Source organism: Mustela lutreola, chromosome 8 (assembly GCF_030435805.1).
Source record: "Mustela lutreola isolate mMusLut2 chromosome 8, mMusLut2.pri, whole genome shotgun sequence".
In the NCBI taxonomy this organism is placed as follows: Eukaryota; Metazoa; Chordata; class Mammalia; order Carnivora; family Mustelidae; genus Mustela; species Mustela lutreola.
This window is the reverse complement of record NC_081297.1, coordinates 27,922,168-27,937,425: the sequence shown is the minus strand read 5'-3', so window position 1 is coordinate 27,937,425 and position 15,258 is coordinate 27,922,168. Positions and strand designations below refer to the sequence as shown.

At 38.7% G+C, this 15,258-nt stretch overlaps 1 protein-coding gene across 1 annotated transcript in view; it reads right to left on the bottom strand.

Moving 5' to 3' along the window:
• Positions 1–748: 748 nt before the first annotated feature.
• Positions 749–15,258, bottom strand: part of CCDC3 (coiled-coil domain containing 3) — a 122,081-nt gene continuing 107,571 nt past the window's right edge. The window contains exon 3 of the mRNA XM_059184136.1: positions 749–1,500. Coding sequence (XP_059040119.1) covers positions 1,225–1,500 — 276 coding nt within the window. The 3' untranslated portion in view covers positions 749–1,224. The remainder of the gene's footprint in view (positions 1,501–15,258) is intronic.

The window sequence follows — 15,258 nt, the reverse complement described above, 5'->3', positions numbered from 1 at the left end:
AGTTTTTATAACTGATAATCTTTTTTTTATATATCTCAGTTATTTTTATAACTGATATCTATTACAGTATGGTATGCAATCTGGCCTTCCAGTCTTATTTCACACTCCCAGTTACTGTATTTTCTATCAAGTTGATATATGGAGTTATCATCCACTGTTTTAAAACCACTATGTAGACTGGTCATAGACTACTAGGAGGGCTAAGCTTCACGTAATATAAAAATGAAACTTAGTTTGCTTTCATGTCTCTATTGACAGTTATTTTCTCTTTGAGAACAAAACTACCTTACAGCCAGTTTAGTTAGGTGGTGAAAATGCTTGCATCAAGCCTCTGTAGAACCACCTGGAACAAGCTCTTTGGGTGCCTGGATGGGAATGAGGCAAGGTCACTTGATTCCAATAGGTAAGGAGGTATCTTTGCAGAAGTTAACAGTGTACTGGGTCAACTCACCTCAAATTCAGAGCAGCTGGAAGGAATTAATGAGCCGACAGTAAGTTTGCATTTAGCAGGGGCTGAGATATTGTGCAGGCTCTTGCCAACTCAGCAACACAGTTTGATAAAACATGACCAGTCCACAAAGGCAATTCCCCTTTAGATTAAAGTGACCCATAGGTATCCTCTTTAACTCTGGGTAACTGGTCTTGGAAATCAGGTATAATTCATCTTGTTCAATTACCCCTGTCTCCCCACTGCACTGTTACAAGCTGTGCTTCAGCTGGCTGGAGTAGAGACACCATGCACGTGCTTTGCAAGGTTGCCATCCACCTTCCAAAAGTTCCAAGACTTGCTGCAGATCCCTTCTCAAAACCAATGATGGTCCTGGAGCTCAGAGCTGGAGATCTCACAGCCTCTTCTGCAATAAGGCTGAGCCCCTTGATTCTTGTACATCTAAAGATTCTAAAATATTCTTTCCCCAGACTTTCCAGTGTGCTCCTGAAAGCTGAAGACAGGCCCTAGGAGAGCACATGACATTCCAGGATCGTGCTGCCTCTGGACTTGTAAGCACTGAGTCTGGGAGCGAAGCAGGGAGGAGAAGGAGCCCAGCAACTGAGAAAATAACAAGACTTGCCCCTTCAAGTAACTAGCCACTACCAAATGCATATTTAAAACATCTACAAGACTTTTTGACCTATGTGCACATTAAAACCTACCATTAATTTACAATCCCTGGCAAGAGGCAACATGTTCCAGCAGAGTCAGGCAAGACCACTACTCAAGGGCTGTTACCCCCGCAGGTACGTGGTACCTGGTGGCTCCTGCCCCAGGGCATTAATGTGTGGGAGGGCACCTGCTGCAGCTGCTAACTTCTCACTGAGCTTCTGGTTCACCAGCTCCAGGTGGCGACCATTCTTTCGTGCCTGCCTCAATGACCTCTTGACCTTCTTCACCCGATCCCGAAGTTGCTTGTTCCGCTTCTCCAGAGTGGCCACCTTCTGCTGCAGCTTCTTGACATGGTCCTCCTCCTCAAACAGAGCCTTCTGCACTGATGAACACATGAGCTGTGGGGGGAAATGCCATGGGAGAAGTAGGTGAGGTTCATAAAACTTCCCTAGAGCAATTTCCCTGGGTGCTATCAAGTACCCAACAACACAGACTCTGACAGCCAATGGCTCCAGCCCCAGGAAGAGGACAACCCTCAAGCGCCTTTCTTTTTTCACCCTGTGAACCCTGCCCTCTCAGCAAACACAAAGGACCCTCTCTGTACTTCCATAGTTTAATTTTTAAAAGCTATGGCATGGTTTATCTTTTTACATGTTTACCAACTTGTGTACTACTGATTCCCTGAGGGGGTTGGTGAGTCTTCACTTTTTTCTCTGATTCAGCAATTTTGCCTATTGAATTCTAACCTGAGTTTAAAACATTTTCCAGGGGAGCCGGAGTGTGAGGATCAGCCACAGAGGGCCTTCAAGGTATTTCTACTTATAGGGCTTTGCTGTACTCTGCATCAAATACTCCCACTCTGCAAACTGTTTTGGTCATGGCAGGATCGGCTTGAAGGAAGAGGCACTTTTTAAAACAAAGTTTTTCTTTCTTAACAAAGCCACCCTGGTTCTTTTGGTTGTTGTGGTTTTATGGTTTTTGTTTTGTTTTTACAGAAAACAAAGATGTTCTAAATTTTGTTATGCCAATAAACCAATAAGCAAAAGGCCAGGCCCCCAAACAAAAATATACAAAGTGGGGCATCTGGCTAGCTCAGCTGGTAGAGCATGTGACTCTCGATCTTGGGGTTGTGGGTTCGAGCACCACATGGGTGTACAGATTAATTTAAAAATATCTTTATTTTAAAAATTCACAAAGAATTGGGATAGTTCACTGGAAAGGAAGCATAAAGATACATGCAAATGAGAGGTATAATGAATTGCTATTTTCCAGACTGACAAAATCAAAAAGTTAATTAGAGAAATAGGCACTCTTATACTGTGGATAGACTATAAACCTCTATAAAAAGTGATTTGGCTTTATCTACAAAAATTAGAACTACATATACACCATGACCTAGTCATTTTGGAACTTCATCCCATTGTAACATTCCCACTTGTACCAACATATACCTACAACAAATAATACTGTCCTAAGGTTGAAGAGTGATATTAGCATCACAGCAGCCTAAGATATCCCTCGTTTTTGTCCCTCAACGCAACAATAAATGAGCATCCATTACTAAATGTTAGTGCCTTTGAGAGACCTATGGGATCTAGCATCATATGCCAAGGGATTCAGGAGGAGTCTGGGCCACTCATGTATCAGAGAAATCTCATTCCTACCTAGGAACCAGTTCCAGGGTCTCTCAGTCAGAAGACCTCAACAGATTTCTCCAAAGATGACATAAATACAGCCAATAGGTATATGCAACAGTGCTAGACATCACTACTCATTGGAGAAATGAAAATTCATACCACAATTATCATCACTTCCTACTTATTAGAAGGGCTATTATCAAAAAGACAGAAGATAGGGTTCCAGTTTAAGATAGTGACAATAAGCAATTCAGTAATATGGCAGGATACAAAATCAATGCACAGAAATCAGTTGCTTTCTTATATACTAACAATTTAACTGTAGAAAGAGAAATTAGAGAATCAATGCCATTTGCAAACTATAAAAGTTGCTACCTGAAGTTCTGCTTTCCAATCAGCATGAATCCAGATGCTGACTGAGATCCTCCCCTTTGAGACAGTGAAAGGTCTTGGCACAACCTCCACTTCTCGAAGCCACTAAAAATAAAGTAGGCTGCTTGGACAGTCACAGGGGTTGAGAGACAGCCAAGAGCTAATAAGCCAGAGAAGAATGGGAGATGTGACTCTTTTATCTAATGCATAGAAATCAATACCGAGAATAGATCAAAATGAAGAAATAGAGGAATATGTTCCAAACAAAAGAACAAGAGAAAACCCCAGAAAAAGATCTTAATGAAATGGAGATGAGTGATGTACCTGGCAAGGAGTTCAAAATAACAGTGATAAAGATGTCCACTCAATTCAGGAGAGTAACACATGAACCAAGTGAAAAATTCAACAAATATAAAAGAAAGTACTTAATAAAAGGGACAGAGCTGAAGAACACAATAACTGAAGAGAAAAATACTACAGAGGGGTTAAACAGCACACTTGAAAACACAGAAAAAAAATGATCCATGAATTCAAAGGACAGGACAGTGTAACTTATCCAGTTAGAACAGCAAAAAGAAAAAAAAAAGATTAAAAAATAGTGAATATAGCTGATGGAACTTTGGGGACCCCATAATGTGAATGTTGGTCTGCTTAATGTTGTCTCCTAAGAAGAATAGAGAAAGAGGTAGAAAATGTATTTAAAGAATAATGACTGAAAACTTCTTTAACCTGGAGAAATAGGCATGCAGATCTAGGATGGCCAGAATATTAACCAGCATATGAAATAAGATGAACCCAAAGAGATTAGCACTGAGATACACTGTGATCAAATTGTCAAAGACAGGAGAGGATCTTAAAAACAGGAAAAAAAAATAAAACTTACATACGAGGTGACCCCTACACACACACAAGACTATCAGATTCTTCAGAAATTTTCCAGGCCCATAGAGACTTGCATGATGTATACAGGAATACCTGGTTTTGTTGTGCTTCATAAATACTGCATTTTCTGTCAATTGAAGATCTGTGGCAATTTGCTAAGCAAGTCTATTGGTGCTATTTTTCCAACATTTTTTTACTTTGGTAATTCTGTGACACAGTTTGGTGACTCTTGAACTATTTCAAACTTTTCCATTATTATATGTCATGGTGACCTCGGATCTTTGACGTTACTTTTATTTGTTCCATATCCACATAAGAAGGCAAATTTAAATGTATGTGTTTTGGCTGCTCCACCAAATGGGGGGCAATTCCCCCCATCTCTTTCCCTCACTCTGGGTCTCCCTGTTCCCTGAGAAAAAACAATAGTGAAATTGGGCCAGTTTATAAGCCTACAATGGCTTCTAAGTGGATAGTGAAAGGAAGAGTCATATACCTCACACTTTATATCAAAAGCTAGAAATAATTAAGCTCAGTGAGGAGGGCATGGCAAAATCTGAAACAGGCTGAAACCTAAACCCCTTATATCCAATAGTCAGCCAAGCTGTGAATGCAAAGGGAAAGTTCTTGAAGAAAATTAAAGGTGCTACTCCAGTCAACACAAATGAGAAGAAAAAACAGGTTTTTGGCTGATGTGGAGAAAGTTTTAGTCATCTGGAGAAAAAAAAAAATCAAACCAGCCACAGGATTAAGCCAAAGCCTCACCCAAAACAAGGTCCTAGCTCTCTTAAATTCCATAAAGTTAGAGAGGTGAGGAAGCTACAGAAGAAAAGTGTGAACTTAGCAGAGGTTGGTTCATGAGGTTTAAGGATGACACCATCTCCATCACATCAAAGTGCAAGGTGAAGCACAAAGTGAAGATGTAGAAGGTGCAGCAAGTTCTCCAGATCTGAGATAATTAATAAAGGTGGCTATACTAAATAAGAGATTTTTAATGGGGATGAAATAGTCTTTTATTGGAAAAAGATGCTATCTAGGGCTTTCACTGATAGCAAGGAGAAGTTAATACCTGGCTTCAAAACTTCAAAGGACTGGCTGACTCTTTTGTTAAAGGCTAATGCAGCTGGTGACTTTCAGTTGGAGCCAATGCTCATTTATCATTCTGAAAATCTTATGGCTCTTAGATATTATGTTAAATCTACTCTGTTCTATAAATAAAACAAAAAAGCAAGCTGAACACACTTGCATTTATAACATGGTTTACTGAAGATTTTAAGCCCACTGTGAGACTTGCTCAGAAAAAAAAAAAAAATTCTTTCAAGATATTATTGCTCATTGACAATGTAGCTGGTTACCCAAGAGCTCTGATGGAGATGTACAAAGAGATTAATGTTTCATGTTTACTAAAACAATAGCCATCTGCAGCCCATGGATCAAGGAGTCACTTCATATTTCAAGTCTACTTATCTAAAAACTATATTTTATAAGGCTATAGTTGCCACCGACAGTGATTCCTCTGATAATCTAGGCAAAATAAAAACTATTCTAGATGCCATTAAGAACATTCATCATTGATGGGAAAATGTCATAAATCAACATTAATAGGAGTTTGGAAAAAGTTTATTATTCCAAACCTCATGGATGACTTTAAAGGGTTCAAAACTTCAATGGAGGAAGTCCCTGCAGATGAGGTGGAAGTAGAAAAGAACTAGAATTAGAAACAATGAATTTTGGAACAACATTGCTTCAAAAACTAATTATTTTTATGGTGACTAACATAATACAATAAAAAATGTAAAAAGAATTTGTAGCCTAAAGATTGGACAGAATTGTTGCAAAGTCATGATAAAACTTGAACAGATGAGGAGTTACTTCTTACGGACAAAGGAAGTGGTTTCTTGAGATGAAATCTACTCCTGATGAGGATATTATCAAGATTGTTGAAATGAAAATAAATGACTCAGAATATTATGTAAACTTAGTTAATATGCAGCAGGGTTTGAGAGGATTGACTCCAATTTCGACAAGGAGGTTCTACTACAGGTGAAACACTATCAAACAGCATTACATGCTACAGAGGAATGAAAGGAAGAGTCACTTGCTCTGGCAAACTTCACTGTCATCTTAAAGAAATTGTCCAGTCACCTCAACCTTTCACAACTACCACCGTAATCAGTTAGTAGCCATTAGTGATTACCACTCCCTGCAAGTTCAGGTAATGTTTAGCAATTTTTAACAAAGTATTTTTAAATTAAGGTATACAGATAGACAGATATAGATATAATACTATTGTGCACTTAGCAGACCACAATATAATGTAAACACAACTTTTATATATACTGGGAAACAAAAAAAAAAAAAAAACCCTCATTTTACTTCCTTTATTGCAACATTCATTTTGTTGTGGTAGTCTGCAACAGAACCCACAATATCTCAGAGGTATACCTATAATGAGTGGAAAGAAAAAACTGCCAACCAAGAATACCCTATCCAACAAAACTGCCCTGCAGAATTGAAAGAGAATATTTTCCAGAAAAGCATAAAGCACAAAGAATTCATCACCACTAGACCCAACTTTCAAGAAATATTAAATGTCGTTCTTTAAGCTGGAAAAAAAAAAAAAGGCAGGTAAAAACATATAAAAGTATAAATCTCACTGGTACAGATAAATATAAACTAAAATTCAAAATCAAGTAAGTTTGGGAGTGGGTTAATCACTTATAAAGCCTGTAAAGGTTAAAAAACAAAAATGGTAAAGATAATTATACACATATTTGTTAATGGATTAAAATGATGTTGTAAATTGTGATATCAAAAACAAAATAGAAGTGGAGAGTTAAAGTATAGAGATTTAGAATGCTTTCAAAAATTAGTTCTTAAGGTCTTTAAAAGAGTTTTTAGTTGTTTTATATAGACTTCATGATAACTACAGTACAAAAACCTATAGTAGATACATAAATGTCTCTAAGCATACCACTACAGAATATCATCAAATAACAAAGAGCAATAGAAAAATAAAAAGGAATAAGAAAGCAACTGACTCTGCTGCTTTCTTATACACTATCAATGAAAATATAGAAAGGGAAATTAAAGAATTGATTCCATTTACTATAGCAACAAAACCATAAGATACCTTGGAATAAACCTAACCAAAGAGGTAAAGGATCTTTACTCAAGGAATTACAGAACACTCATGAAACAAATTGAAGAAGACACAAAAAGATGGAAGACCATTCCATGCTCCTGGATCGGAACAATAAACATTGTTAAATGTCTATACTGCCCAGAGTAATCTATACTTTCAATGCCATCTCAAGCAAAATTCCACTGGCATTTTTCAAAGTGCTGGAACAAACAATTTTAAAATTTGCATGGAACCAGAAAAGACCCCAAATTGCTAAGGAAAGGTTGAAAAAGAAAAACAAGCCTGAGGGCATCATGTTGCCTGATTTCAAGCTTTACTACAAAGCTATGATCACCAAGACAACATGGTATTGGCACAAAAAAAGACACCTACATCAGTAAAACACAGTAGAGAGTCCAGAGATGGACCCACAACTCTATGGTCAAATAATCTTTGACGAGCAGGAAAAAATATACAGTGGAAAAAAGACAGTCTCTTCAATAAATGGTGCTGGGAAAATCAGACAGCTATGTATAGAAGAATGAAACTTGATCATTCTCTTACACCATACACAAAGATAAACTTGAAATGGATAAAAGACCTCAACTTGAGGCAGGAATCTATCAAAATCCTAGAGGAGAACATAGGCAGTAATCTCTTCAACATCGGCCACAGCAACTTCTTTCAAGACATGTCTCCAAAGGCAAAGGAAACAAAAGCAAAAATGAATTTTGGGACTTTGTCAAAATAAGCACAGCAAAGGAAAGAGTCAACAAAACAAAGAGGCAATCCACAGAATGGGAGAAGATATTCGCAAATGACACTACAGATAAAGGGCTGATATCCAAGATCTATAAAGAACTCCTCAAACTCAACACATAAAACAGATAATCAGATCAAAAAATGGGCAGAAGATATGAACAGACACTTCTCCAATCAAGACATACAAATGGCTAACAGACAATGAAAAAAATGTTCATCATCATTAGCCATCAGGGAAATTCAAATCAAAACCACATTGAGATACCACCTTACACCAGTTAGAATGGTCAAAATTAACAAGACAAGAAACAACATGTGTTGGAGAGGGCATGGAGAAAGGGGAACCTTTTTACACTATTGGTAGGAAAGCAAGTTGGTACAGTCACTTTGGAAAACAGTGTGGAGATTCCTTAAGAAATTAAAAATAGAGCTACCCTATGACCCTGCAATTTCCATTACTGAGTATTTACCCCAAAGATACAGATGCAGTGAAAAGAAGGGTCATCTGTACCCCAATGTTCATAGCAGCAATGGCCACAATCGCCAAACTGAGGAAAGAGCCAAGATGCCCTTCAACAGACAAGTGGATATACGAGATATGGTTCGTATAGACAATGGAATATTATACCTCCATCAGAAAGGATGAATACCCAACTTTTGTATCAACATGGATGGGTCTGGAGGAGGTTATGCTGAGTGAAATAAATCAAGAAGAGCAAGTCAATTATCATATGGTTTCACTTACTTGTGAAGCATAAGGAACAACATGGAGGACATTAGGAAAAGAAAAGGAAAAGTGAATTGGGTTAATTGGAGGGGGAGATGAGCCATGAGAGACTGTGGACTCTGAAAAACAGAGGGTTTTGGAAGGGGGTAGTGGGAGGATGGGTGAGACTGGTGGTGGGGATTTTTGTTTTTTACTATAATTTTATTTTTCAGTGTTCTAAGATTCATTGTTTATGCACCACACCTAGTGCTCCATGCAATATGTGCCTGGTGGTGGGTATTAAAGAGGGCATGTATTGCATGGAGCACTGGGTGTGGTGTATAAACAAAGAATCTTAAAACAGTGAAATAATTAAATTTTAAAAAGACAAAGAAAGGAATAGAGGAATTACAAAACAACCAGCAAACCATTAACAAAATAGCAATAAGTACATATCTATCAATTATTAAATGTAAATGGCCTAAATGTTCTAATCAAAAGGAATGGTTTAATGGATCAAATACATAACCCATCTATGTGCTGTGCTGCCTACAAAAGACTCACTTCAGCTTTGAGAACTGCTGCTTCCAGTCGGTGATGGGAGAAGAATTAGGCACAAATAAGTCAGCTGCAAGAGATTGGGAGCAGGGGACACCAGTCGAAAAGGACTGCTGCCACGAGCAACTCCACAGTCTCACTTTTATTTGATAGAAACAATAGCCAACAGAAGGACTGATGAAGGTCAAACGGGATTGTCTTGCAGACAATCAAGGAGGAGGATAAAGTTAATAGTTAAACAAGCACATTCAAAGGACTCATCTAACTAACAACAGGCGCTTCTCTTTGGGGAAGAGAAAGGAGCGATAAGGGAAAAGGGAAGCAGGCGGTTTTCCTTCCACCTTGAGCTGACCGGGCGTTCCTCCCGGGTGCTCGGCTTCCCTGAAGCAGGCGGTGTTCTGCCCGGGGCGGGCCGGGCGTTTCCCGCTGCCCGGCTTCTGTGAAGGGGTGGCGTTGCGCCCTGAGCGAGCCGGGCATCCCCAGCTGCCCAGCTTCACGGTCGTACATCGTCCTTCTCCCCAAAGACCCGTTGCCAGTATACGTTTTTCTTAAGGCCATATCTAAATGTGCTTGGCAACTAGTAAAATCCTCCAGGGGTTACAGTTTAAGTAACAAATTGTTCCACGGGGCAGCAGCAAGATCACACAGACGAAGGTGAAAAGATGGGAAATGATACCCATGTAAATGGAAACTAATGGAAAAATGGGTAACTACATGGTTATCAGAAAAATAGACTTTAAGAGAAAGGCAATAATAAACGTAGATCATGATATAATGATAAAGGAATCAATTCATCAAAGGGATATAACATCTGTAAATATTTATGTACCCTACAGAGGAGCGCCCAAATATATAACAGAAATAATAGACCTAAAGAGATAAATAGTCATATGATAATAGGGGTCTTTATTATCCTTCCATCAAAAATGAGTAGACTATGCAGACAGAAAAAGAAGGCAACACTCAACTTAAACTGCATGTTAAACCAGATGGACTTAAGCAATATATATAGACCATTTCATCCAGAAACCATAGAATATATATTCTTCTGAAATGCACATAGAACATTCTCCATGATCAACCCTGTATTAAGATTATTTTTTAAAATTTATTTTCAGTGTTCAGATTAAACTGCTTTTTTAACCAAAATGATATTAATTACAAGAAAAAAATGGAAAATTCACAAATATGTGGAGATAAACATGCTGCTGACAAAACAAAAGTAAACATGCTGACCAAAGGTAATCAAAACCAAACCAAACAAAAACATGCCAAAACTTACAGAATGCAGTAAAATCTGAGAAACAAGAAACTTCAAATAAACAACCTAACTTTACACCTCAAGGAACTAAGAAAGGAAGAAAATACAAAGTACAAAGTTAGTGAAAGGAAGGAAATAATAAAGATCAGACCAGAAATAAATGAATTAGAGAATAAAAAGACAACAAAAAAAGATTAGTGAAACAAACAGAATAGATCAGTAAACAAAGAGATGCTTCAACTTTTACCACAGAAACTGAACAATGAAAAGAAATAGATAAATTCCTTGAAACATAAAACCTACCAAGAGTGATTCATGAGTAAATAGAATATCTGAACAGATTACTGGCAAGGAGATTGAATCAGTCATCTTTAATCACCCCCTCCAGAAGTCCAGAATCGTATGGCCTCAGTGATGAATTCTACCAAACATCTAAAGAAATATTAATACCACACCTTGTGCAAACCTTGATACTGAATCTGACAAGGACACTACAGAAAACAAATTACAGGTCAATATCCCTGATGAACATTTGTGAAAAAAATCCTCAACTTACTAGCAAATGAAATTAAACACAAGATCATACATCACAATCAAATAGGATTTATTCCAAGGATGCAAAGGTGGTTCAACATCTGTAAATCCATCAATGTGATACATTAATAAAATGAAGGATAAAAACCATATGATCATCTCAACATAGAACTAGAAATTGACAAGATTTAACATCCCTTCATGATTAAAAACTCTCAGTGTTACACAGGGAATATACCTCAATATAATAAAGGCCATGCATGAGAAGCTCCCAGCTAACAACACACTCAGTGTTGAAATGCTAAAAGATTTTCCCCAAGATGAGCAACAAGACAGGGATGCCCACTCTCACCACTTTTAAGTCCTAACTATAGCAATTAGACAAAAAGAAAACGCATTCAAATTGGAGTAGAAAAAGCTGTCTATTTACAGGGGACATAATAATTACATTTAGAAAACCCTGAAATGCCACAAGCTGTTAGAATAAAAAAGTTCTGTAAAATTAAGAAAACCCATTTACAACCACACCAAAGGGTATATAAAATCTAGGAATAAATTTAACCAAGGAGGTAAAAGGCCTGTACACCAAAACACTGTAAAATTAAATTCAGTCCCTATATAAATTCTAATGAATTTTTTCACAGAAATGGAATAATCATAAAGTTTGTATGTAACCACAAAAGTCTCTGAATAGGGGCGCCTGGGTGGCTCAGTGGGTTTTAAGCCGCTGCCTTGGGCTCAGGTCATGATCTCAGGGTCCTGGGATCGAGTCCCGCGTAGGGCTCTCTGCTCAGCAGGGAGCCTGCTTCCTCCTCTCTTTCTCTCTCTCTCTGCCTGCCTCTCTGCCTACTTGTGATCTCTCTCTGTCAAATAAATAAAATCTTAAAAAAAAAAAAAGTCTCTGAATAACCAAAACAATTCTAAACAAAGGTGGAACAACACATTTCCTAATTTCAAACTGTACCACAAAACTCCAGTAGTCAAATAGTATGATACTGGCATAAAAAGACACACAGATCAATAGAAGAGAGTCCAGAAACAAACCTATGCATATACTATCAATTTACAACAGGAAGAGAGGAATATATAGTAGTAGGGAGAAGACAGTTTCTTTGATAAAGGGTGCTGAGAAACCTGGAACCCCATCTTACACCATACACAAAAATTCACTCAAAATTAATAAAAATACTTAGATGAAAAACTTGAAAATAAAAAACTCCTGAAAGAACACAAAGGGTAAGCTCCTAGACACCGGTCTTGGCAATGAATTTTTGGATTTAACACCAAAACAGAAAAGCACCAAAATCAAAAGTAAACAAGTGGGACTCCATCAAACTAAAAAGCTTCTGTACAGCAAAAGAACCATGAACCGAATGAATAAACCTCCTAGACTGGGTAGATGGTGGAGTTCAAGGATCCTGAATTCAACTTGCCCCACAGACAGAGACAACCACATGTATTGCAACTCTCCCTGAAAAACAGGTAGAGCAGATCCTCCACAGTTAGTTGTAGAGAGAAGCCCATACTGAAAGGGGTAAGAAGGGGTAGAAATGCAATCAGGAACTAAAACCCTGGTGCAACCAACCACAAAATTAGGGAATATCACAAGCATGGAAAAGAGAGGGTATCACACTCCACATGGGGCACTAATCCCCTGCCCTAGGGACTCACACTAGGAAAACAAATCCCCATAATGTCTGGCATTGAAAGTCAGTGGTTTTTTTTTTTTTTTTAAATTTTTAATTTTTTTTTTTTTTTTAGGATTTTTTTTGTATTTTTTTATATAATTTTTTATTTTTTATAAACATATATTTTTATCCCCAGGGGTACAGGTCTGTGAATCACCAGGTTTACACACTTCACAGCACTCACCAAAACATATACCCTCCCCAATAATTTTTTATTAACATATAATGTATTATTAGCCCGAGGATAGCCAGCATTCCAACTAACTCAGCCCAAACAGTTTGAAAAGCACCTAGGATATATGTGAAAAAAAAAATGTTGACTAATTTTAAGATGAGGGCCAAAAGTGCAGCCACCTGCAGATTCCTCCAGGAACAAAAGTGCTGACAGATACCGTTTTTCCTGCCCTTCCCCAGCCTAGGCAGCCTGACACTTGGAGAGAGTTAACACTGGCTGTCACATCTACCTTGCTAGCACTGCAAATCTCACCCCAGCAGGCAGTCCTCCAGAGTGGCTCCTGCACCACCACACCCATCAGGCAGCCCTGGATGGGACTGGCACCTTTCCAAAGTGACTCCTGCCCTGAGGTGGGGGTTAGCTAACACCACACACCAGTATACCCACAGCTACTGCAGCCAAGCCTCTCACTGGCTGTGCAGGGAGCAAGCCTTACTCCTCAGTATACTCACAGCTGTTCTAGTATTAAGTCCTAGTGGTAAGTACCTAGTGGTAACTCAGGTTAAGTACCAACCCCACCCACCAGCCAGCCAGCCTCTAAATTGCACATAGGAAGGAACGCCTATATACTAGTGTGCCTACAGCATGTAAAGTGGGTCATTGCAGCCAGCTGAGCTGAGGGCCAACTCCACTTATGAGCTTGCTCACATCAATCATAGTTTAGCCACAACAAGAGCACATATAGAGCCCACACAGGGGACATCCCTGGAGCACCTGGTTCTAGTGACCTGAGGGAACAAGACCACAGGGCACTATAGGATCCCATATACAAAAAGCCACTATTTTCAAAACTTAATTTGGCCTACCTAATACATAAAAAGAAGCACAGAGAGACAAAATGAGGAGACAGAGACATGTATCTCAAATTAAAAAAAAAAATCACGGTAAAAAACCAAAATGATTATCTGTTTTTGTGTGTGTTGATTTGAGGAGTTCCTTATAGATATTGGATATCAGCCATTGAGATACCACCTTACACCAGTTAGAATGGCCAAAATTAACAAGACAGTAAACAACATGTGTTGGAGAGGATGTGGAGAAAGGGGAACCCTCTTACACTGTTGGTGGGAATGCAAGTTGGTGCAGCCTCTTTGGAGAACAGTGTGGAGATTCCTCAAGAAATTAAAAATAGAGCTTCCCTATGACCCTGCAATTGCACTAATGGGTATTTACCCCAAAGATACAGATGTAGTGAAAAGAAGTGCCAATGTTCATAGCAGCAATGGCCACAATTGCCAAACTGTGGAAAAGACCAAGATGCCCTTCAATGGACGAATGGATAAAGAAGATGTTGTTGTATATACTATGGAGTATTATGCCTCCATCAGAAAGGATGAATACCCAACTTTTGTATCAACATGGACGGGACTGGAAGAGATTATGCTGAGTGAAACAAGTCAAGCAGAGAGAGTCAATTATCATATGCTTATTTATGAAGCATAAGGAATAACACGGAGGACATGGGGAGATGGAGATGAGAAGGGAGTTGGGGGGAATTAGAGGGGGAGATGAAACATGAGAGACTGTAGACTCTGAGGAACTAAATGAGGGTTTTGGAGGGGAGTGGGATGGGAGGTTGGGTGAGCCTAATGGTGGGTATTGTGGAGGGCATGTGTTGCATGCAGCACTGGATGTGGTACATAAACAATGAATTCTGGAACACTGAAAAAAAAAAGTAAAAAAAAGAGCAAAATGAAACAGATAAGTAATATGGTTGATACTCACTGGACTTGAGGGAAAAGTAAATTAACTCAGTGAGAACTTCTACAATGGGACAAAATAAAACAGAGCCAAAGAATACGCTAATGGAATTGAAAAGTATACTAGAAGGAATCAACAAGAGATTAGAGGATGCCGAAGAATGGATCAACTTACTGGAAGATGGAGTAATGGAAAGTAATCAAGCTGAGCAGCCAAAAGATGAAAGTATATTATAGGAGAAGGGAATATGACAGCAGGCAGAGGACCTTTAGTTTGCCCCACCCCAAGAATACAATTAGATAATTATCAAATCATCCTACGTACCCCAGAAATAAGCCTGAAAACTCGCAGAACAAACTCCTTAACTAAAGGTAGAGAAAAGGCCACATTGAAGAAGATGGAAAGTGCAGAGACATGGTTGGGAGAGAGAAACAGATAGTGATCACCATGGACACAGAGAAGGGTGAAAGGCAGGAGTGCATAGGGGAAATTAATCCCCACAGCAAGTGGCTTAGAAAGCGAGAGAGGCCAAATTTTCTGATTTTTGGAAACCCATGGGCTTAAAGTCCAGAGTTTTAAAGGTCATTGGGCTTTGCTTTGAGACAGCCCAGATGCTGCTCTTGGAGTGAAGACAGGGAAAACAGCCCACAATATACAGCATGGAAACTGATCTGAAGAGCATCTGGGAACACAGTGGGG